The sequence below is a fragment of the Myxocyprinus asiaticus genome, chromosome 36 (assembly GCF_019703515.2).
Source record: "Myxocyprinus asiaticus isolate MX2 ecotype Aquarium Trade chromosome 36, UBuf_Myxa_2, whole genome shotgun sequence".
Lineage (NCBI taxonomy): Eukaryota > Metazoa > Chordata > Actinopteri > Cypriniformes > Catostomidae > Myxocyprinus > Myxocyprinus asiaticus.
Window position 1 is genome coordinate 17,318,968 of NC_059379.1, and position 22,649 is coordinate 17,341,616.

The following is a 22,649-nucleotide window of genomic DNA, read 5'->3' on the forward strand; positions in this document are numbered from 1 at the left end:
CTCTGCGCCTGCCTCAGGCTCACATCTGCATGCCTCACTCGCTGAGTGCATGGGCTCTGTGTTCCCTGCTGGTGTCCCCATTCTGAGAACAGGCTTAAATATTTGATGAAGACAGAGCGAGGCAAAGAGACTTCAGTTTTAGTAATATGCTTTTGTTCAAAAAACGTATGACCTGAAACATCTAATATTGTTGTGTGATATCACATCCCCACTATGAAACTCAATCAACCATTTTGGTAGTGCTGCTTGTGAAGGGCAAAATGCTAAGCCCAAGCATCATGTTTCTGCCCTCATTTCCCTCCACAGATGAGTACCCCTCCTGTCAACAACATTCCATTCTAAACAGACCAAGGAGAATCATATGGACAGTGTGGCAGAAAACAGGGAATCATGCCACATTACAAGGGGTTGTCACCTAATACTTGAAGGAATATTCCAGGTTCAGTACAATTTAAGTTCAATCAGCTGCATTTGTGGCATAACGTTGATTAAAAAAAAAAAAAAAGAAAACAGAAATCTGGGTTACAGTGAGGCACTTACAATAGAAGTGAATGTGGCCAATTAGTGAACGTTAAAATAAAGTAAACGTTTCAAAAGTATAGCCACAAGACATAAACAATATGTGTTAACATGATTTTAGCTGGATAAAATCACTTACTAACATTTTCTGTGTAAAGTTATAGCCAGTTTTACAACTTCACTGCCATGAAGATGTAATGTCAACAAACCCTATAACGACAATTTAAACATTACAGCTCAAATAATACATGAGTTTTAACAGATTTAATGTAACTGCTTTTATAAAATTATAAGCTTCACATTCCTGTTTAAACCCTCAAAAAATTGGCCCCATTCACTTCCATTGTAAGTGCCTCACTGTAAACACAATTTTGCTTTTTTAAACAAAAGGAGAGTTTAAATTAATCTTTGTGGTAATCAACACAATGCCACAAATGCTGTCGATTGAGCTTAATTTGTATCGAACCCACAATATTCCTTTAAACTGAACCACATTTTCAGTACTTTGACAATATCAGTAGGTCAAAACATTTGATTTAAAAACCTACAACATTGATTATTTTGTATTAAGAACCTTCTACCACATCTAGCACCAAATGACATCACTTAGAATAACTCAATAACATATTAAGTTATGGTAGGTACATTTGAATGCAAGTTTCAGTTAGAAGGGAGAAAGAGGGTGGGGTGGGACATCCCAATAGACTCTTGGTAACTGTATTCTGATCCAGTGATCTGGATAATCCTGACTATGAACTCTTGGCCCTGAGCTCAATTGAAACCACCTTGTAACCTTATTGGTGGGTAATATTACAAAAAAAAAAAAAAAAAAAAAAAAAAATATTTCGAAAATGGTCATAAAAAGTTTGGGTTTTAATCTGTTTCCTCATCAACAATCCATATATTTAGAAGAAGAATAAAATAATAAATAAATGTTAAATGAGAGCAATTTCAACATCATCCATCAAAGAATAGCAAGAAATTAGGTAGAAGAATTACATAAATGGCCTTTGGACAATATTGGACAAATGTAACTAACTATCCATTTATACAATAAAATCTACATTTTCTATTCACTGATTGAGCACTTTACACTAACCTGTGTACTCTGCAAACAGAGGGCAGCAGTGCTGCTTGCCACCCTCTAAGATGGAAAATCCTTCTGTCCACACCACTTCAGAATGTCTGTCCAACAGAAGGCTGTCATCCTCCCCAATGTGAGCTGTCTGTCTGGGAACCGGCACGTAATCCCTGACAAAAAGGAACAAATTCACCTCTTCTGTGCTGTGTGGCCCAAGCTGGATATACTTACATACTGACACACTGAAACCTTAAGATCAAGTGACCTATTAGAAACACAGGAGACCTAAACCTGATACATGAACATGAAAATGAAGGCCGGGAGGTGAGTACGAATCAGAGGAAAAAGATAATCCTCCATACTTGTCAAAAGTGATTAGAAAAGTGACTGGTTGCTGAAACAAATAAGCAGTATAGATTACTTCTGAAATGTAATCTGGTACTGATTACAAATCACACAACTGAAATTTAAAGAAATAACATAATCTTTAGATTACACATTTAGGAAATCTAATCTGATCACTAAGATAATTTATTGTTTTTTTTTATTAAAATCAAATTATAAAAATCAAATTATAAAATACATATTACTAGGAATATTATTTTTGTTTTTTGTTTTTCATAAATATGGTAACATTTAAAAAATATACAAATTCATATATTCCATCAACAAATATGTATATATACATTTTTTGTTTAATGCATAATTTATACTATTTACAAGCATTTACATTGATTTGTAGAACACATCCTAAAATTCGGTACTTTCTCTTTAAAGGGATAGTTCCCCCAAAAATGAAAATTCTCTCATCATTTTCTCACCCTCATGCCATCCCAGATGTGTATGACTTTCTTTCTTCTGCAGAACACAAATGAAGATTTTTGAAGAATATTTCAGCTCTGTAGGTCCATACAATGCAAGTGATTGGTGACCAGAACTTTGAAGCTCTAAAAATTACATTAAGTCAGCATAAAAGTAATCCATAAGACTCCATTGGTTAAATCCATATCTTCAGAAGTGATATGATAAGTGGGGGTGAGAAACATCAACATTTAAGTCCTTTTAAACTATCAATCTCCACTTTCACTTTCTTCTTTTGTTTTTGACGATTCACATTCTTCGTGGATATCGCCACCTACTGGGCAGGGAGGAGAATTTATAGTAAAAAAGGACTTAAATATTGATCTGTTTCTCACCAACATCCATCTTCTCGCTTCTGAAGATGTAGATTTAACCGCTGAAGTCATATGGATTACTTTCATGCTGCCTTAATTTGCTTTTTGGAGATTCAAATATCTCCATTCACTTGCATTGTGAGGATCTACATACAGTGGCTGAAATATTCTCCTGAAAAACTTTGTTTGTGTTCAGCAGAAGAGATAAAGTCATACACATCTGTGATGGCATGAGGGTGAGTAAATGATGAGAGAATTTTAATTTTGGGGTAAACTATTCCTGTAGGTGTAAGTACCAATTTGCACTAATGATTAAATATTATTAAACATGAAATCAGGGGGCCTGGGTAGCTCAGCAATTAAAGATGCTGACTACCACACCTGGAGTCGCAAGTTCGAATCCAGGACGTGCTAAGTGACTCCAGTCAGGCTTCCTAAGCAACCAAATTGGCCCGGTTGCTAGGGAGGGTAGAGACACATGGGTTAACCTCCTCGTGGTCGCTATAATGTGGTTCTCGCTCTCAGTGGGGTGCGTGGCGAGTTGTGTTTGGATGCCGCAGAGAATAGCATGAAGCCTCCACACGCCCTATGTCTCCGTGGTAACGTGCTCAACAAGCCACGTGATAAGATGAGCGGATCGACTTTCTCAGACACAGAGGCAACTGAGATTCGTCCTCCGCCACCCGGATTGAGGCGTGTCACTACACCACCACGAGGACTTAGAGCGCATTGGGAATTGGGCATTCCAAATTGGGGAGAAAAAATAAATAAATAAATAAATAAATAAAATAAATAAAAAAACATGAAATCAAAAACAGTTTGCTCTTCACCTCTTTTAAAGTCATGAAAATGTAATCCATATGTAATTATAATCCATAAAAAGTAACTTTATTCTGATTACACACTTTTAAAATGTAGTGTACTTTTGACTTTTTTCCCCAATACACCCTGGATTATAGTAATATAATAGGCTATAACTTGTATTCTCAATTTGTAATCATAGTGTAACTTTTATTAGTATTTAAACCAATTTAAAAGCAGAAGGTATTAATGCAACTTTATTTTTTTTACCTTGACAACATTCATACTAACAGATTATTCCTTAATAAATATTTTAAACTACCTCTAGCATTTTACAAGACACTAAACCTAAGTAATGGCGTTCTTGATCTCCTTGTGTTGTAAGTCAGCGCACGACTTTCCCTTTACAAATGCCATGGCAACGGGACGCTTTTCAAAAACTGGCAAGCCAGCTAACCGGCTAACATTCCTACAAATAATAATAATAATAATTACAGCTAATAGACAGTGGATTTTCACTCTTAAATCCAGTGGAATAAGTTACGCACCTGTTGCTGTATTTATCAAAGGCTGCCGGGTGTCAGCGGGGGGCAGGATCACGGATTTTCATGGCTGGTTAAGAGGAAATGTCAGCGGATTTTCTCGTGCCCTCAATGTTGCCAAGTGCTCTCTAAACACTGAAATGAGAGCACGAGGTCAAGGGAACCTGTCCAATCTCAATTCGCGCTCGCATATTCTTGAGCTCTGATTGGTTCTCGGTCCGGCTCTGCAATGTTTTTATTTGTATAATCAGTTCTGCGTGCGATTCATGGTTTGCAACTGATTAACTGTTAAAGGAATATTCCGAGTTCAATACAAGTTAAACTCAATCGACAGCATTTGTGGCATAATATTGATTACCACAAAAAATTATTTAGACTTGTCTCTCCTTTTCTTAAATAAATAAATAAATAAATAAATAAATAATAAAAAATAAAAATATCTGGGATACAGAAATGGACTTAATGGAGGTATATGGAGCCACCCTCATTTTGATGCTGTGAACTGTTTAAATAGTATTTACTATCGCTTTTACAATGACTTGAATCAATACATTAATTAATTAACGTTCAGTTATTAGCTTTAATTTACCTTGGAGCAAATATCCGTATCGTTGCAGATGTTATATGTTCATTTGAGAATGAGAGCTGATAGTTTAATCCATAACGTGCTCTTCTCCAGATGTATTTAAAGGTTATAAAAAAATAAAAAATAAAAATATAAAATAAAATAAAAAAATAGGTGTAGCCTATCCTCTCTGGGCAACAACGTGTTTTACAATTGTTTTTTTGTTTTTTTAATAAAATCCTATTTAAAAGTACTTTAACATTACTTCCATAGGCTGTCACTGGAAAATAGCAAACCGGTGTCAGAGTAATGGCGGCAGGGCAACAGTTGCTAAGACAGGATTTGTCAGAAGCGTCAGGTCAATTACGATTTAAAAAACTTTACAGCTCAAATAATTTGAGCTGTTTTAACAGAAAAATTAATGAAAGTGCTTTTATAAAATTATAAGCTTCACATTTCTGCCTTGGCCCCAATCACTTCCAATGTAAGTGCCTCACTGTAACCTCGATTTTTCTAAGGAGTTGACATTTATTTTTGTGGTAATCAACATTATGCCACAAATGCTGTCAACTGAGCTGAATTTGTATTGAACCCGGATTATTCCTTTAAAGGTGCACTAATTAACTTTTGTCCATGTGTCATCTTGGACTTACACTGACACCTAGTGGTGTGGATGCAGCATAATTTAAAATCAATAGTTTTCAGTTTCAGATACCATTGAAGAAATGTATTCACCGTCAGCCACCATAAATGTAATCAATCAGTGAAAGTGTCAAATAACAGGCTGGTTAGTGAGATTAAGCGAGTAGTATGCGGCTGGTCATGTGATTCTAACATGGCAGCCCCCCATGTATGGACCCTCTCCATGTAGAATAAAACAACTTTTATAAGTTACTGATTTGACTGGAGTCTTCATTTTAATGTGAGTGGTCATGATTTCCTACATATTTTGCAAAACAATAATTTGTATTCGAGTTAAACTTTTTATTAATTACTGAATGCACCTCTAAATATAAACGGTGCCACAGAACACAGATGATTAAAAAAATGCTTCATGCACATACTGTAACACTGGTAAATGCTCGACTGAATTAGACCTATAGTTTACTTTTTGATGCAAATGAAAACGAGGCTGTGAGGGACAGAAGTACAGACTGTTCAATGCACTGTTGTTTAAATTGGTATTAATTGTTCAGCTGGTGAAACACTAAGTAAATCTTTCCAAACAAATTTCAGTATGCAAAAGAACTTAAAATAAGATGTGATCTAGGACCTTTCTACAGTGCATATTCACAGCAGCGCCATCTTTGATTTTTGATGGGAATGACAAAGATGCTGTTAGGGATAGGGTCTCTTCAATGGGCTGTCCTGCAGTTTAAAGTGTTTTTGGATAGTTATGCAGACAAAACAGAGAAAAATATATATTTCCAAGAAAACTCAGTAGACAAAAAATCAGATGGGATGGGAACTAAGAAGACGTCAATTTCAATACGCATAATAAATGCGTATTTATTTATTTTTTACTGCAAGAGCTTTAGACTGTACACACCAATAAAGTTCCTTGTGGTTACATTACGTTGTACTTTAACAAAACCAGAGTAAATAATTTTCACAGTTGTTATGACATCACATCTGGGTCACGGGACAATGCCCATGTTCCTATGTGAAGTACAGTGCTGTGAAAAAATATTTGCCCCATCCTGATTTCTTCTGTTTTTGTGTATCTCATCCTTAATTGTTTCAAAAAATTTAAACAAAATCTAACATAAAACAAAGGCAATCTGAGTAAACACAAAAAGTTTTTAAATGATAATTATTGAAGCAAAAAAAGTTATCCAATACCAACTGCGCCTGTGTGATAAAGTATTTGCCCCCTTAGTTACTAAATCCCCAAATCTATGAAACTGCATTCATAATGGGGCTCAGCTGGACTAGACACACCCAGGCCGGATTACTGCCAGCCCTGTTCAATCAAATCAACACCTAAATAGAACTTTTTCAGCAGCATGAAGTTGGTTAAAAGGTCTCACCCAGTAGCACACTATGCCAAGATGAAAGAAATTCCAGAAATTATGAGGAAAAAGATGACTGAAATACATCAGTCTGGGAAGGGTTACAAAGTTATTTCAAAGGCTCTGGGACTCCAGAGAACCACAGTGAGAGCCATTATCTCCAAATGGAGAAAACTTGGCACAGTAGTTAACCTTCCCAGAAGTGGCCAGCCTTCCAAAATTCCTCCAAGAGCACAGCGACAACTCATCCAGGAAGTCACAAAAAAGCCAAGAACAACATCCAAGGAACTGCAGGTCTCTCTCTCATTAATAAAGGTCACTGTTCATGACTCCACTATCAGAAAGACACTGGCCAAAAATGCCATCCATGGAAGAGTGGCGAGGAGAAAACCACTGCTAATCCTGAAGAACAGTAAGGCTCGTCTGAATTTTGCCAAAACACACCTTGATGATCCTTGAAACTTTTGGGAGAATGCTCTGTGGACAGATGAGTCGAAAGTGGAACTGTTTGGAAAATAGTGGTCCCGTCACATCTGGCGTAAATCAAACACAGAATTCCACAAAAAGAACATCACACATACGGTCAAGCGTGGTGGAAGTAGTGTGATGGTGTGGGGATGCTTTGCTGCTTTAGGGCCAGGGCGACTTGCAATAATTGAGGGAAACTTGAATTCTGCTCTCTACCAGAAAATCCTAAAGGAGAACGTCCGGTCATCAGTACCTAAGTTGAAGCTCAAGCAAAATTGGATTAGCAATGCAGCAACACAATGATCCAATGCATAGGAGTAAGCCCACCTCTGAATGGCTCAAATTAAGCAAAATGAAAGTTTTGGAGTGACATAGACAAAGTCTTGACTTGAACCCGATTGAGATGCTGTGGTAGGACCTTAAATGGTCAGTTCATGCTCAAAATCCCTCCAATGTGGCTGAACTAAAGCAGTTCTGTGAAGAAGAGTGGGCCAAAATTCCACCACAGCGTTGTAAAAGACTGATCTCCAGTTATCAGAAGTGTTTGGTTGAAGTTGTTGCTGCTAAAGGTGGCACAACCAGCTAATAAGTGTAAGGGGACAGTTAGTTTTTCACATGGGTGATATAGGTGTTGGATAACTTTTTTGCTTATATATATATATATATATATTTGAAAACTGTATTTTGTCAGGTTGCCTTTGTTTTCTTGTATCTCATTTGAAAATATAAAACAATTTAGTACTAAAAATACACAAAAATAGAAGAAATCAGGCAAATAATTTTTCACAGCACTATTTGTCCAAGAAAAGTGTTCTTCATCAAAAGCAGTACACATGCCTGACCAGTGGCATTAATTGCACCTGTCCACATGGTCGTTTTCGCCATCCAGAAATCATCATCCTGTAATTTTCATCGCCCATCGGGCCCGTTGTCATTTCCAATGTTCCATTTTGTCAGCAGTTGCGGGCCCCCTTTCACCCCGGGCCTCGGTGCGGCTTCATAACCTGCACTGCCTGTAGTTACGCCACTGCTCTCGCCAGTAAGCAAATTTGGATGCAGCATAAGTCTATCCCTCACAGCACTGCTTTCATCTGTGGAAAATTCAATATGATGTGTTCCCCAATGTCCATTCCCCAAATATTCTTGATGTTCTCAATGGAAATTTGTGTTTTAATATAATGACTAAGTTTTAAGATGAAGCAAATGAAAACAACAGCAAATTGTGTATTTTTGGTCTTTTTTATTCAACTTACATTTTTGTTTCAATCTTTCAAGTAAAACAATGTGGAATTACAAGGGAACATAAGGAATGTAACAAATTAGAATAGACAAATCAAAATGAAAATAAGACCATCACCATATTCTACTAATACCCTCAAAACATCTCTCTGTCCAAAAATGGCAAAAGGAGCTATCTTGCAACTCACTTGACTGCCAATTCTCAGCAATAAAATCTTTCTCCTAAGAGGTTCTTTCAGGGGTGTCCTGGCCAGCATCAATCCCTTCATAAAAAAGGACCAATCCTCCAGAAATAAAAAAGCTAACAATAGCAATTTTCACTGATGAACTGATCGGAGTTTTGGTTGCACTTGCACATAAACAAGAAATGTATTTTTATGATGAAGGATGGAAAAGCTTATTACACTTAAAGCACTACAGATGTCCAAACCTCTATAAATTAACATGGACCCCTTGTATGGATCAACAGGCACTCTCATTTGATCAAACTCATTTTAGATTCTGTCTTTGAGAATACAATTTAATGTGTAAAGATGATCATAATGACTAACACTTTGGGAAAGAGTGAAGAAAATTAACAAGAGGTTGTCTCCAATTTCTGTACTGTTAATAAAGCAAATGACAAGCAAATTTCAATATATTTATCACAAGCTCAAGAGACACGCAAAGATCTTACAGAATGCAGCGTGAGGTGATGTATTGACATGTTGATGTTCTAAAAGAAAAGTTCACCAAAAAAAGAACCTACATTACAATGCATTCCAATGTCGGACACATTTCAGATGTGCAAATGGGGAAAAGCAGGCAGCATCAGAATTTAAAAATAATGGACTGAGACATTACATAAGACATGTGATCCAAGCAAATAGATACTCCAGCATAGTGCAGCCAAAAAAAAAAAAAAAAAAAAAAACCTCAAAGACCTGCTCTCTTCTTCATACCCTGGAAGATAAAGAATTTTCTTAATTTATCAACTGACTTGAAACAAACAGTAGTCAAAACAGATGACAAACATTTTTCAGAACGCAGCAGTCAAAAACTTTACAATTGTACAATCCCCACTAAATTGTTAAATGTAGCATTAATTTCTTCCAATCAATTTCTTCCCCATCAATACCGTTTGCAGCACTAGTAAACTCTGTAAAAAGTGTACAATCTATGCGACCAATCTTCTAACATGTACTTTACATAATCTTCCAGTCTTTATGATTACAGTACATAGTGTGAACAAATAATAAATCTTGCCTCTTTCCCACCTACTTCGAAGTTCCAAAGTATTAGTGGTAGGGTGAAATATCTTGTTTTAATCAAATTATTAGGACACATTTTTAAATAAGTGACCAAATCTCCATCATCATTGGTCTGATTCTATAGACCTTTTCCACGCTGTAAATGGCTTAAGATAGCTGACAGAGCATTAAAGGCGAGGTCAGATTAAACCACAATGTGCAACATCTCTTTTTTCGGTCTTCTCTCATACAGCTAAACAATGGACTTCAACGAAATTGATCCCCTTTCCTCGAATCCATAAAATCTGCCTTCTCTCCTCTCAGGAGTTCTCATCTAATTCCTTGTTTACACCTAGAGATAATATATCCTCTGCCTATCACGTCTTAAAGTGTCGGTGTTGAGAGGATGAAGAGCGTGTGTTACTGGCTGGAGTACGTGCCTGAGCTGCTGCCAGTGCAGCTACACTCCTGAGAACCCTGTCTGGGGTCCCATCACTTGACCCAGCACTCAGTTCAGGTTTGTCATGCTTCTGGGACCTCTTCTCTCTTCTGCTCTCTCTGCCTCTTCCTCCACCACTCATCCTCTGAATCCTTTTGCCTCTCTCTGTATCACTACCAGACGATGGTGCTCTGGAACGAGAGCGGGGGGGCTCTGTACTCTCTGAGCCCAGACTATGGGTCCGCTGGCTGCTGCTGCTGCTGCTGCTTCGACTTCTGCTACTGCCTGATCCTCTTTCACTGCTTACACTACTACAGGCACTATGACCTCTTGAAGACCTGGTCTCTCTATTTTCATTGTCACCTTCCTCCTTCAGATCACATTTCTTTTTCTTCTCCTCTTTTTTAACTCTTTCAGATTCCAAAGGGGGTACAAGGCTGCCCGGTCGCTGCCGAGTGGATCGGGCAGCAGAAGAGGACTGAGGTGATTCAGATGACTGATTTGGGGTTTGTCTACCAATCTCTGCTTTACTGTTATGTGTCTTGGGAGAGTCCTGTCCTGTTTTACCCTTGAGTTTACTGCTCTTTTCAGAGGAAAGTGGCCTGTTTTTCTGTCCAGCAGCCTTAACTTTTGGGCTGGGACTGGGTGTATCTGGTCCTCTTACCCTCATGGCCAAAAGCTTGGCTGCAGCATTAAGGGCTGAACAACGTTTGCCCAGTACCTCAGGTTCAGGGGAGGCCGAAATGTTGAATTGAGAGACAGACTGTGGGCCTGTGGATTTCCGGGTTACTCTTGAACAGGTTTCACCACTTGAGTCCACTTCTGTTGTATTGGTGGTTTGACCCTTCTTGTCGGACCTCCCCTTTTGCCTCTTGCTCTCACTAGTCTCATCATTTTTAGTATTTTTGCCATCTTTCTCCAGTTTCCTTTGGGCTGATCTTGTTAGACATCTATTTCTGCTATTAGAGTCCTCTGAGTCTGAAGAAGAGGAAGAGTTGGACTTGTGTTTTTGGGCAGGTGTTTCCACTGTTTTCTCATTTTCAGACTTTATATCCTTCCTTTTCCTTTTTGCTGGCCTCATACCCTCTCCAGCCTTTTTGGATCGAGATGATCTTGTGCCACAGGAAGATACAGAAGATGGGGAAGAGGAGCAAACTGACTCCTGGCTGCTTTGCCTACTGATGCTTCGTTTTTTGGCCAAAGTTCTGGTCTCTTTGTCTTCTCTATGACTGTCCTCCTCTGATGGTTTATCAGGTACATTACTCTCAAGAGCATCATGGGTCATAATATCGAAGACTGAGGCATCCATTTTCCTTGTTTTTGGCTGAGACAAGACACTGTCTTTTTCTCCTGCATCATCCTCACCAATGCAGTCCATTTCAGTTTGCTCTGTTAGTACCTCCTCCTTTTGGCCTTCATAATTATCAGCCACAGTCTCCATGGGCTGAGAAGAATCTGCATCTCTATAGTTGGATGTGGGCAGAGATTCGGTTGTTGTCTGCTTAGGGGAAGATGGAGACTGTACAAAAGTTGAAGGCATTTGGTTGGATGTGAGTGAAGAATGTGTTGAATCTTTTGCTGTTTGTATTGGTGTAGTTTGATGATGTGAGGGAGGAGCAGATGTTTGATCAGGCTTAGGTATGGACTGCTGGACAACCGTTGACACAGTAGGTGTAACAGAGGGTTCTGGTGCCACTGTCTTAAATGAAGAAGATTCTGGCTCAGTCCCAGAAGTCAAAGCAGGTACAGGAATGGGTATGGTGGATGTTTGATGTGGGGCAGAAGATACAGTTGTATTACAGCTGGATTCTACAGAGGCCTGTAGAGAGCCTGCAGTTATATTAATTCTGTCTAAAGATTCTGAAGCCACTTGAGTTGATGGGTTTGAGTGCTGCAAATGATCTATTCTCTGATTAGCAGTGAGAGAATTATGTTCAGCTTCTACATCTGCGCCAGAGACTGTTAAAATTTCTGAAGGTGCAGTAATTTGATTGGTCCGAGAGAGTACAGATACAGTAGTAATGGTATGTTGTTGGGCATGGATGGGGACTATATTAGCTAAAGGTTCTTCGGAAGGAGTTGGAAGCTGTAGTGTAGCGGAAGAAGCTGTACTGTTCTGAGAGATACTTGCTGTAGAAGTGCTGTGTGGAGTTTTAAGTGTACTAGTTTGAGAGACAATGCATGCAATTAAGGGGCTCGGACTGGTGTAAGTATCACTATAAGAAAGTTCTGATGTAGACTGAGCTTTATTTTGAGAGTTCCCGAGCACAGATGATAGTAAAACAGATGTAGTGGTTTGGTTTGTTTGGGAATCTGGTTGAGGAGGTGATGACAATTCAGCAGCTTTTGAGGGTGAAGTGGGGTTGACAGTTGGAGAGCTTATTGGTGGGGTTTTGCTATCAGTGGACAAAGTCACAGGCGTAATATCGGATATTGACAAGTTAGGCTCTTGGGAAAAGGAAGCATCCGTAGAAGTTGGAGATGAGCTTGTAGCTGGGTCTAGCTGTTGTTCGGCACTACAAGTTGCTGCTGTCCTTGAGGTGGAGTCTTTACGGGGACGACCCCTTTTCCGTTTTGGTGAGTGAGGTGGACTCTGTTCAAGACTTATTTTTTGGGTTATGGATATATTCTGTTCTGGAAGTTCTGGTGCCATTGGGGGCATTTTAGGAGGTCTGCCCCTCTTGCGCTTCACTGGTATAGGATAAATCACATTTGAGTCACTTTGAACAGTGGAATTTAAAACATTGCCCTTGTCTGAATTAGTATCTTGTTTCTTTGGTGACAAAGCAGATCTCTTATCCAACCCTCTACATCTACCTGCAAACTGCTCTCCTAACTGTGCAGCCATTCGAGACTCTGTCTCTAGCCTCCGACGCACTGGTAAGTTGCGCAGAACAGGCATGTCTGATGAATGGTGTGTTGGGGAACAGGGGTGATGCCCTCTCCCTGTACTAGACTGTGATGGAGAGGAGACCTGTTCTTGCTCTCGTGGTGGTGGGGAGGAAGCTAAGGATGTGGGGATTGATATGGGAGGAGAGTCTTTAACAGTTTGACTTGCTCCATCAGAAGAGTGAGAGCCAGGGTCTTGAACTGCCTCCGCCTGTTCAATCTCCTCTGATGAACCTTCAGTATGTGCTCCTCCACTTCCACTCATTCCCCTCCGTCTCCGCCTTGGCTCCTTCTCCTTAACCACTGTGACTAGGCGACCTGGAAGCTTCCGAAGTACCTTGGCTGATGGAGAATCTTCTGGAAGGCTTCTGAGGATCTCACTTTCAGCGGACTGCCGCTTTCTTGGTGAACGAGAGTTAGGTGATGCCAGCGTAGGAGAAAGGGAAAGCTGACCATCCTGTTCAGATTGATGCTCTTGGGAATAGATGGAGTCTGAAGATGCAGATGTTCTTCTATCTCGCCTACTATACTGATTACTGTCAGACAATGCCTCTCCCCCATGTTCTTCACTGTCCTCTCTGCATGAGGCAGAAAAAGAGGATTGGTGCACACTTGAGTTTTTGTCCATTGCAGGAGATCCAGCAGCTGAAGGCACAGAGCTTGATGGGGAGATTGGCAAATGGTGGGAGGGTGGCACATATCTGATTTTTGGATCTGAACCCTGCATTGCAGGGAACAAGATTGCTGAATCTGAGAGCTGCTGGCTGGTTTGAACTTTCTGGTTTTCTGCTGTTGTGGGGAACACAGATTCTTTGGTTGCCCCTCGACCTCGCAGACCACTGCGAAGCTTCTCAGGCACTTCACTTTGTAAGGGTGACATGTGTGTGGAGCTGAACCCTGGGGTTTGGCTAATACTGGGCTCAGAGTTAATCCAAGCCCCTTGTCTGCCTCTCTCCCTATCTGGGGATGGCTGTGTAAAGGACATATCATCAGCAGGTGTCCCTCTAAGCCTGCCGCTGACCCTTGTTGAGGGAGCACCTTTCTCTTTGTGTTTGCGAGGGCGGCGGGCAGAAGTTGGTTCCTCAGTACTTGGTAGTAGACAATCCTCTTCTTCGCTGTCAGATGACTGATGCAGTTTCAAACCTTCCTTTGCCTGGTCCAAACCTTTCCTTGCAGCCTCAACCTGTTCCTGTGAGGTCAAGAGAAATGTTATATATATATATATATATATATATATATATATATATATATATATATATATATATATATATACACACACATATATACACATATATACACACACACACACACACTACTGTTCAAAAGTTTTGAAACACTTCTTTATTATACTTTTTTTTTTCACATTTTAGAATAATAGTAAAGTCATCAAAACTATGGAATAACATAAATGGAACTATGGGAATTATGTTGTGACTAAACAAAATCCAAAATCAATCAAAACTGTGTTATATTTTAGTATCTTCAAAGTAGTCACCCTTTGCCTAGAATTTTCAGACATGTACTCTTGACATTTTCTCAACCAGCTTCTTGAGGTATCACCCTGGGATGCTTTTTAAACAGTACTGAAGGAGTTCCCATCTATGTTGGGCACTTATTGGCTGCTTTTCTTTATTATTTGGTCCAAGTCATCAATTTCAAAAACTTTTTTTTAAATTACATTTTAGTTTTATAATGAAATAAATGAATACGGTGGCACAATTATGTTTTGTCTACAAAACTAATTTCAAACATTTAAGCATATGCCTTCAGATCAAAAGATTTTTAAGATCATGAGAAACATTTCAGTCAAGTGTTTCAAAACTTTTGACTGGTAGTGTGTGTGTGTATATATATATAAATTGCTATAAATTGATTCTGCAACAACAACAAAAAATAGCATCAAAGCTGGGATACTGATTTAATAGTTACCTCTGCCTGCTTCAGCTCTTCTTTGCAAATGTCTTCAAGGGAAGCCTCAAGGAAATTCATAGCATATCGCTCTATGGGAGTGAGCTGTTCAAAACAGAGGCAATTGAAATTTTGTGCAAAAAAGGTACATTGTGATAATGATCCCTAAACTGGAAATCACATTCTAATTAAGCATCCTATAAGGAAAGCATGAAAATCCTGACTACCTGTTCAACTAGGGCAGCGATTTCTTGCTCAGCCTTGGAGAGCTCCTCCTCTTCCTGGTCTCTGCTGTCACCATCATCCAGAGGAATGTTCTCATTAAACTCTGCAAGCTCAGCTACCTGCTCAGCCTTGGCTTGCGATGCAGCCACTATATCCTCTTCATCCTCAGCTCGACACAGGGCCTGGTGTTAAAATACATAAAAAAAAAAAAAAACATCTAAATACATTCCATGCCACACTCATCACAACTGCCCAAACAAAAATGTAGGCAAATTTGTACAATAAAAATATAAAGTACAAACAAGAAGTAATCATTTGACTATTATTTACCTGTTCCAAAATGGTGGTTTGTTGTTTATTTATGGACTCATCATCATCTGACTGAGGCACACTCAACTCAGCCTCTTTCCTCTCTTCGTCTGACAAATCAAACAACTCTTTGATAGTTTGCTGTGGGAACAAGACAGTGGTTTAATCAATTTGTCTACAATGTAAACCCAGACAATGACTGTTCTGTGGAAAACTAAATTAAGCCATACCTGCTTAAAAAAGGCTGTGGTGAAGTTTCCACCTTCAATAGCCATATCTCCCAGCATCCTCTTTTGATTGGCCTTTTTCAAAATATTTTCTTCAACTGTGCGTTCGCTGATTAGCCTTAACAAATCAGAACAATTGAAAAATAAAATGTGCTCCCATAATCTGTTATCACTAACCAACTCTTTTGAATATGTAATCAAAAATTAATAAAAATTTTACAGTGAGAAAAAATGTGTTCACAGGACTCTTGGTTTGGCCTTTACCTGTAGATGTGGACATCTCTCGTCTGTCCAATTCTGTGGCAGCGGTCCTGAGCCTGGGCATCCATGGTTGGGTTCCAATCACTGTCATAAAACACCACTGTATCCGCTCCAGTCAGGTTAACACCTACACCTCCACTGCGGGTGGACAGAATAAAGCAGAATATGCGACGGTCTGCATTGAAGCGCTCCATCAGGGCCTGAGAGGTAGATAAATGTATGAAACAGCTGAGAGACAAACTCTAAAAGTACTCATATATTTAGTTCTGCTTGCATAAGTGAAGTGGAATGAAAGTCACAAATACACACAAAATACTATTAGACTAGTATTGTAACTCACTTGTCTCTGCTCTACACGTGTACTCCCATCCAACCGTAAGTAGATGTGTCCATGGTAGTTGAGGAACTGCTCAAGTATATCCAGCATGCGAGTCATTTGAGTGAAGATGAGGACTCTGTGCCATCCTGCTTTCAACTTTCTAAGCAAGAGGTGGAGTGTCTGCAGTTTACCTACACACAGACAGCCAAAAATTATTTTTTACTACAAAACACTATACATTTATTATGTATAAATTCTGTAAAACCATGAAGAATGAAATCCTAAAAGTACACATTGGGGTCTTCATACTTACCACAGTCATATTGAATAAGCCTTAAATCAGGGAAATGTGTCCTCATGTTACACTGAATGCGATGGAGCGTATGTGTGAGCGGGGAGAGCTGGGAAGATAGAAATGAGGAGAAAACAGCCTGCTGATGTCTAAGGGAGGGAGGTGGGTGACAGCTGTGCATGGTGATAGGTTTTGCGTCCACTGGAGGAATAACAAAAGTGAACCTGTGGGGTGGAACCAGTGCATTTATTAAATAACATTAGTGCAAAAATACACTGTGAGGGCTGGTATATACAATTATCAGCCACAACATTAAAACCACCTGCCTAATATTGTGTAGGTCCCCTCGTGCCGCCAAAACAGCGCAAACCCACATCTCAGTATAGCATTCTAAGATGCTATTTTTCTCACCACAATTGTACAGAGTGGTTATCTGAGTTACCGTAGACTTTGTCAGTTTGAATCTGACTGGCCATTCTCTGTTGACCTCTCTCATCAACAAGGCATTTCCGTCCACAGAACTGCCGCTCACTGGATGCTTTTTGTTTTTTTCACCATTCGGAGTAAATTCTAGACTGTTGTGTGTGAAAATCCCAGGAGATCAGCAGTTACAGAAATACTTAAATCAGCCCATGAGATCACATTTTTTCCCCATTCTGATGGTTGATGTGAACATTAACTGAAGCTCGACCCGTATCTGCATGATTTTATGCACTGCTGTCACAGCTGATTGGCTGATTAGATAATCGCATAGATGATTGTTGGTGCCAGATGGGCTGGTTTGAGTATTTCTGTAACTGCTGATCTCCTGGGATTTTCACGCACAACAGTCTCTAGAATTTACTCAGAATGGTGCCAAAAACAAAAAACATCCAGTGAGTGGCAGTTCTGTGGATGGAAATGCCTTGTTGATGAAAGAGGTCAACAGAGAATGGCCAGACTGGTTCGAACTGACGAAGTCTACGGTAACTAAGATAACCTCTCTGTACAATTGTGGTGAGAAGAATAGCATCTCAGAATGCTATTCTGAGACGCGGGGTGGCACGAGGGGGACCTACACAATATTAGGCAGGTGGTTTTAAAGCTGTTGCTGATTGGTGTATATGCATAAAATAAGTTCATCCTATTTTACATCTCGATATGTATGTATATGCTCTGAAGTGGCTTAAAAGGGTGATTGTTTTTTTTTTTTGATCAGAGAAACCAAACAGCCACTGTTGCCAAGTAGATTACAAATGTTTAAATGCAAGAAATAAAACAGTAAAAATCCAGTTAAAAATGATGAAATGAAAGGCACATGTTCCACACCGACACTAAACCTACGCATGAAAGAATGATATTTAATCATTTTCATCCTTATGCAGCAAAATAACAGAGCAATAATTGCACACACACACACACACACACACACACACACACACATTATTGTAAATTTTCTCATTTAATCATTAACAATAACAATAAAAACTAAGTGGTGAACAGCTTGAAACTCAAAAAAAAAAAAAAAAAAAAATACAAGCAGCATAATTTTCTTCAAAGATTTATTTTATACAAACTTAAGATTTTTGACTGACCAAACACTCTAATGTAAACTTTAAAATGTCAGCATAGATCATCAATTCCTTACTGTAGAAGGAAACGTGAAAATATGAAACAGCCAAAGTACAGTGCTGTAAAATATTTGCCCCTTCATGATTTCTTCTATTTTTGTGTATTTTCCATTCTAAATTGTTGTATATCTTCAAACGAGATATAACATAAAACAAAGGCAACCTGAGTAAACACAAAAACAGTTTCAGCAAAAAGTTATCCAAACCTACATCACCCATGTGAAAAACTAACTGCCCCCTTAAGCTTAACAGCTGGTTGTGCCACCTTTAGCAGCAACAACTGCAATCAAACGCTTCCGATAACTGGAGATCAGTCTTTCACAACGCTGTGGTGGAACTTTGGCCCACACTTCTTTGCAGAACTGCTTTAGTTCGGCCAAATTTGGAGGGTTTTCGAGCATGAACTGCCCGTTTAGGTTCCTGCCACAACATCTCAATTGGGTTCAAGTCAGGACTTTGTCTAGGCCTCTCCGAAACTTTAATTTTGCTTTTTTTGAGCCATTCAGAGGTGGACTGAGAGGATGTTTTGGATCACTGTCTTGCTGCATAATCCAGTTGCGCTTGAGCTTCAACTCACGGACTGATGACCGGATGTTCTCCTTTAGGATTTTCTGGTAGAGAGCAGAATTCATGTTTCCCTCAATTATTGCAGGTCGCCCTGGCCCTGAAGCAGCAAAGCATCCCCACACCATCACACTACCACCACCACCACGCTTGACCGTATGTATGACGCTCTTTTTGTGGAATTCTGTGTTTGATTTACACCCGAAGTAATGGGACCCCGTCTTCCAAAAAGTTCCACTTTCAACTCATCAGTCCACAGAACATTCTCCCAAAAGGTTTGAGGATCATCAAGGTGCGTTTTGGCAACATTCTGACAAGCCTTACTGTTCTTCAGGATTAGCAGTGGTTTTTGCCTCGCCACTCTTCCATGGATGGCATTTTTGGCCAGTGTCTTTCTGATAGTGGAGTCATGAACAGTGACTTTATTGATGCAAGAGAGGCCTGCAGTTCCTTGGATGTTGTCCTTGGCTTTTTTGTGACTTCCTGGATGAGTCGTTGCTGTGCTCTGAGGAATTTTGGAAAACTGGCCACTACTGTGCCAAATTTTCTCCATTCGGAGATAATGGCTCTCACTGTGGTTCTTTGGAGTCCCAGAGCCTTTGAAATAGCTTTATAACCCTTCCCAGACTAATGCATTTAAATCATCCTTTTCCTCCTCATTTCTGGAATTTCTTTCAACCTTGGCATAGTGTGCTACTTGGTGAGACCTTTCACCCAACTTCATGCTGCTGAAAAAGTTCTATTTAGGTGCTGATTTGATTGAACAGGGCTGGCAGTAATCAGGTCTGGGTGTCTAGTCCAGCTGAACCCTATTATGAATGCAGTTTCATAGATTTGGGGATTTAGTAACTAAGGGGGTAAATACTTTTTCACACAGGCCCAGTTGCTATTGGATAACTTTTTTGCTTCAATAAATAACATTTAAAAACTGTAGTTTGTGTTTACTCAGATTACCTTTGTCATGTTAGATTTTGTTTGAATTTTTAAAACAATTTAGTATGAGATATACACAAAAACAGAAGAAATCACTTTTTAACAGCACTGTATTACTGTTAATAATAACTTGTATAGATTAAATTTCTCTGCCGTCACAGTATATATACTAAAACATTTAATATATGAATATTACCCCACAGAGACTTCAGAACATTTGAGTGATGATGTAATCTAATCACTGAATCAGATTTCTTTTAATATGTAATGAATCGTAAACTCTAATATTTTTTCGACTCAAGTTTAAAGAGACACCATTTAAACATCTTTATCTTAACACTCACGAGTTACAAGACAAATGATGATCACAAATCTAATGACACATTTTTTAGGAAACATAATTTCCAAACAAAAATGTTAAATTATGCAACATTGTAAATATCGCCAGCAAAATAATCATCTATGTATGCACTAAAATGTGACGCACTAAAATTAGATTTTGATGCTACATTTATTAAATACATTTTAGTGCTTTATTTACTGTATGTGAGGTTTAAGAGATGTTTGTGAGACATACCTGTCCATGACCTCAGAGAGATGTTTAAGTCTCTCCTCTGAGTTATGGATGGCTTCTTTCAGGGCTTCACTCTTTTCCAGGTAATCTCTGTAATGGTGTGATTGAGCAATGAGGCAGGAGCTGTAACCAGAGAAAGTCCAGTTGTCCAGAACAGGACGTGCTGGGGATGGACAAGGGCCTGGGAGGAAGGTTAAAAAGTCCAGCACCTCACGGCCATACGCAGGCTTAGCAGTGCAGTGCAGATCGTTGATGCGAATGATTTGAGAGATTCGTCCATCTCGTTGAGCCTTTTGGCTGTCTGCAAGCCATGACTGACAAAGACCAAAGTGACAAGTAAGTGAAGCTAAATAACAATTAGGTCACCAAATTTGTATACAAATATAAAGTTACAAAAACTTTCTATAGAAAGAGTTGAAATACTTTAGCAAGGAGGTATTTTATTCTGAACTAAATGCACTACAAGACTTATGCTAGTGTTCTGAGATGTTCTGAGACATTTGCAAAGCATCAAACCCTTCGATGTGGGCTGCCTGAAGATGAAACTATTACTATGCTCCATTTGAGTTCGTATTTAAGATGCATAAATGTGAAAACACAATGAAAGCAGGAAGACAGTGAGAAAAACAGAGATTAATCAACAGTGTACTTTAAGATAAAGGCAGCATTTATTACCATGTAGAAAGGGGATAGTGGTGGAGGTGGCGGCTGAATGCGGGGACGCTGAGATGTTGACCCACTGCTCTGAGATGAAGATGCAGGCTTAGAAGTGCTCATGCGCAAAGTAATAACATCACTACCACTGTCCTCGCATCCTGATGATGATTTCACCTTCGCTACTGCAAACAGAGTGGGTTAATGCAATTACATTTACAATTGAGCATAACTGTTCTACTATAATGATAATGGTATGACTTTTTGCTTTAATATATTGCTTAAACTTCTGCACAAAAACACCTCTATTCAACACTGAGCAAACACTGAAAACAACATCTGTGCTCAACTAACCTGGTTCTGGTTTTGGTGCTGTTCCCTGTACGACTCTCAACACAGGGCGGGTGGGTGGAGTCTGAGATAAAGCAACAGTTCGGGGTGGAGCAGCATAAACTGGAGGCCGTTGTGGGGGCTGTGAAGAAGTGGGCACTCTAAGAACAGGGCTTGGGGTGCCATGGGGGTGAAGGGTGACTGACTGAGGAGCAGGACGAGGAGAAGGAGGCACAGCCAGAGTGGGGACCGATCCTCCTTCTTTACTTGATGCCTGGCGAACAACAATCTTTACAATTCCAGGTCCACTTACCATGGATGATGGGACTGAAATAAAACAAGAGAATGTTTAGTTACTACACAAGAACTTCATCCTGAAAAGAGGAAATAAGAAATGTCAGTCAGATTGGGCACCAGACTATGGATTACAGTAGCAGAGCTATCAAAATACCAGGTCTGGCACTATCAAATAATTCTTTAGTCTTGTATTTTTAAGCCAGACACAAAGCAAAAAGAGTTTGGATGAGCATGCCAAAGATTGTTCAACCTGCATACATAAGAGGAACAGAAAAACTTAAATATGAGAAATGAGAAATAAATCATGAAAAATATAAAAGGTAGTTCTGGCAAGAAAAAACAATGTTAAACCCACCTCACTTTATAAAATAAATCAACAAATAAATAAAAACTTAAACAAAACCACTGCAAATCTGCCCTCTACAATTTATGATTAACCGAAGTGCCTTAACATTTTATTTTGTCTTTAACTTTCATTGAAGATTTCAAAAACCTTCTCATCCAACATAAGTATTTAAGTTAGTAGCCAACAAACCATCTGAATATGCTGCCACATGCAGTCAGAAACAAAAGAACCAGTTCCAGAATAGCCATGCACATGCTCTGCAGAGTAACAGGTAGTTTGGTACCCAGGATACAGGTTGTACCCGAACAAGGATAAACTCAAGGACAGCACCAGTACCTTGAGTAGCTGTGAAAGGTATTGCTATTCCAGAGCAGGTTGTGTTGGCTGGGTAGGGATTTGCTGAGCTGCTACCTGACTGACTAACAGTGTGAAGAACTGCCACCTGAGCTGACTGACTAATTAGGTGGTGCTGCCCACTACTGGAAACCAGATGCATTACATTTCCTAAAGGGCACAACCACAGAAGAAAGGGTTAGGCCATAGACTGCACCAAACACTCACAGAAAGACTGAAGGCGTGCAGGAGAAAAGCGAAACCTATCCTTAGCAGGCGGTGGATCATTTCTACAACCAGATTATCCTTTTATGATTTTTCACATAGTAGGGAGTGTTTACCTGGGATGGGTCGTGGTTTAGGCACAGGTACTTGGTGCAGCTGAGTCCCAGAGAGTGTAAGCTTGTTGCCCTGAAGCTGGAAGGTGACAGGTTTACTGCCCTGACAGGACGACACTGGCCGGCCAGCTAGAGAGGCCAGCTGAGCAATACTCACCACCTCTCCAGCT

General features: G+C 39.5%; 1 protein-coding gene across 6 annotated transcripts in view; it reads right to left on the bottom strand.

Annotated features, from left to right (window-relative positions):
- Positions 1-8,383: 8,383 nt before the first annotated feature.
- The window catches only part of LOC127426980 (helicase SRCAP-like), a 39,903-nt gene continuing 25,637 nt past the window's right edge, over positions 8,384-22,649 (bottom strand). For 5 of the 6 annotated variants that reach the window (XM_051674221.1, XM_051674223.1, XM_051674226.1 and 2 more), the window contains 13 exons: positions 22,483-22,647; positions 22,145-22,312; positions 21,190-21,492; positions 20,857-21,020; positions 20,185-20,495; positions 16,522-16,724; positions 16,230-16,399; positions 15,893-16,089; positions 15,632-15,746; positions 15,423-15,542; positions 15,095-15,274; positions 14,889-14,972; positions 8,384-14,148 (listed from right to left, as the gene is read on the bottom strand). In XM_051674221.1, coding sequence (XP_051530181.1) covers positions 10,009-14,148; positions 14,889-14,972; positions 15,095-15,274; positions 15,423-15,542; positions 15,632-15,746; positions 15,893-16,089; positions 16,230-16,399; positions 16,522-16,724; positions 20,185-20,495; positions 20,857-21,020; positions 21,190-21,492; positions 22,145-22,312; positions 22,483-22,647 — 6,320 coding nt within the window. In that variant the 3' untranslated portion in view covers positions 8,384-10,008. The remainder of the gene's footprint in view (positions 14,149-14,888; positions 14,973-15,094; positions 15,275-15,422; positions 15,543-15,631; positions 15,747-15,892; positions 16,090-16,229; positions 16,400-16,521; positions 16,725-20,184; positions 20,496-20,856; positions 21,021-21,189; positions 21,493-22,144; positions 22,313-22,482; positions 22,648-22,649) is intronic. The other variant, XM_051674225.1, reaches the window with a different exon arrangement.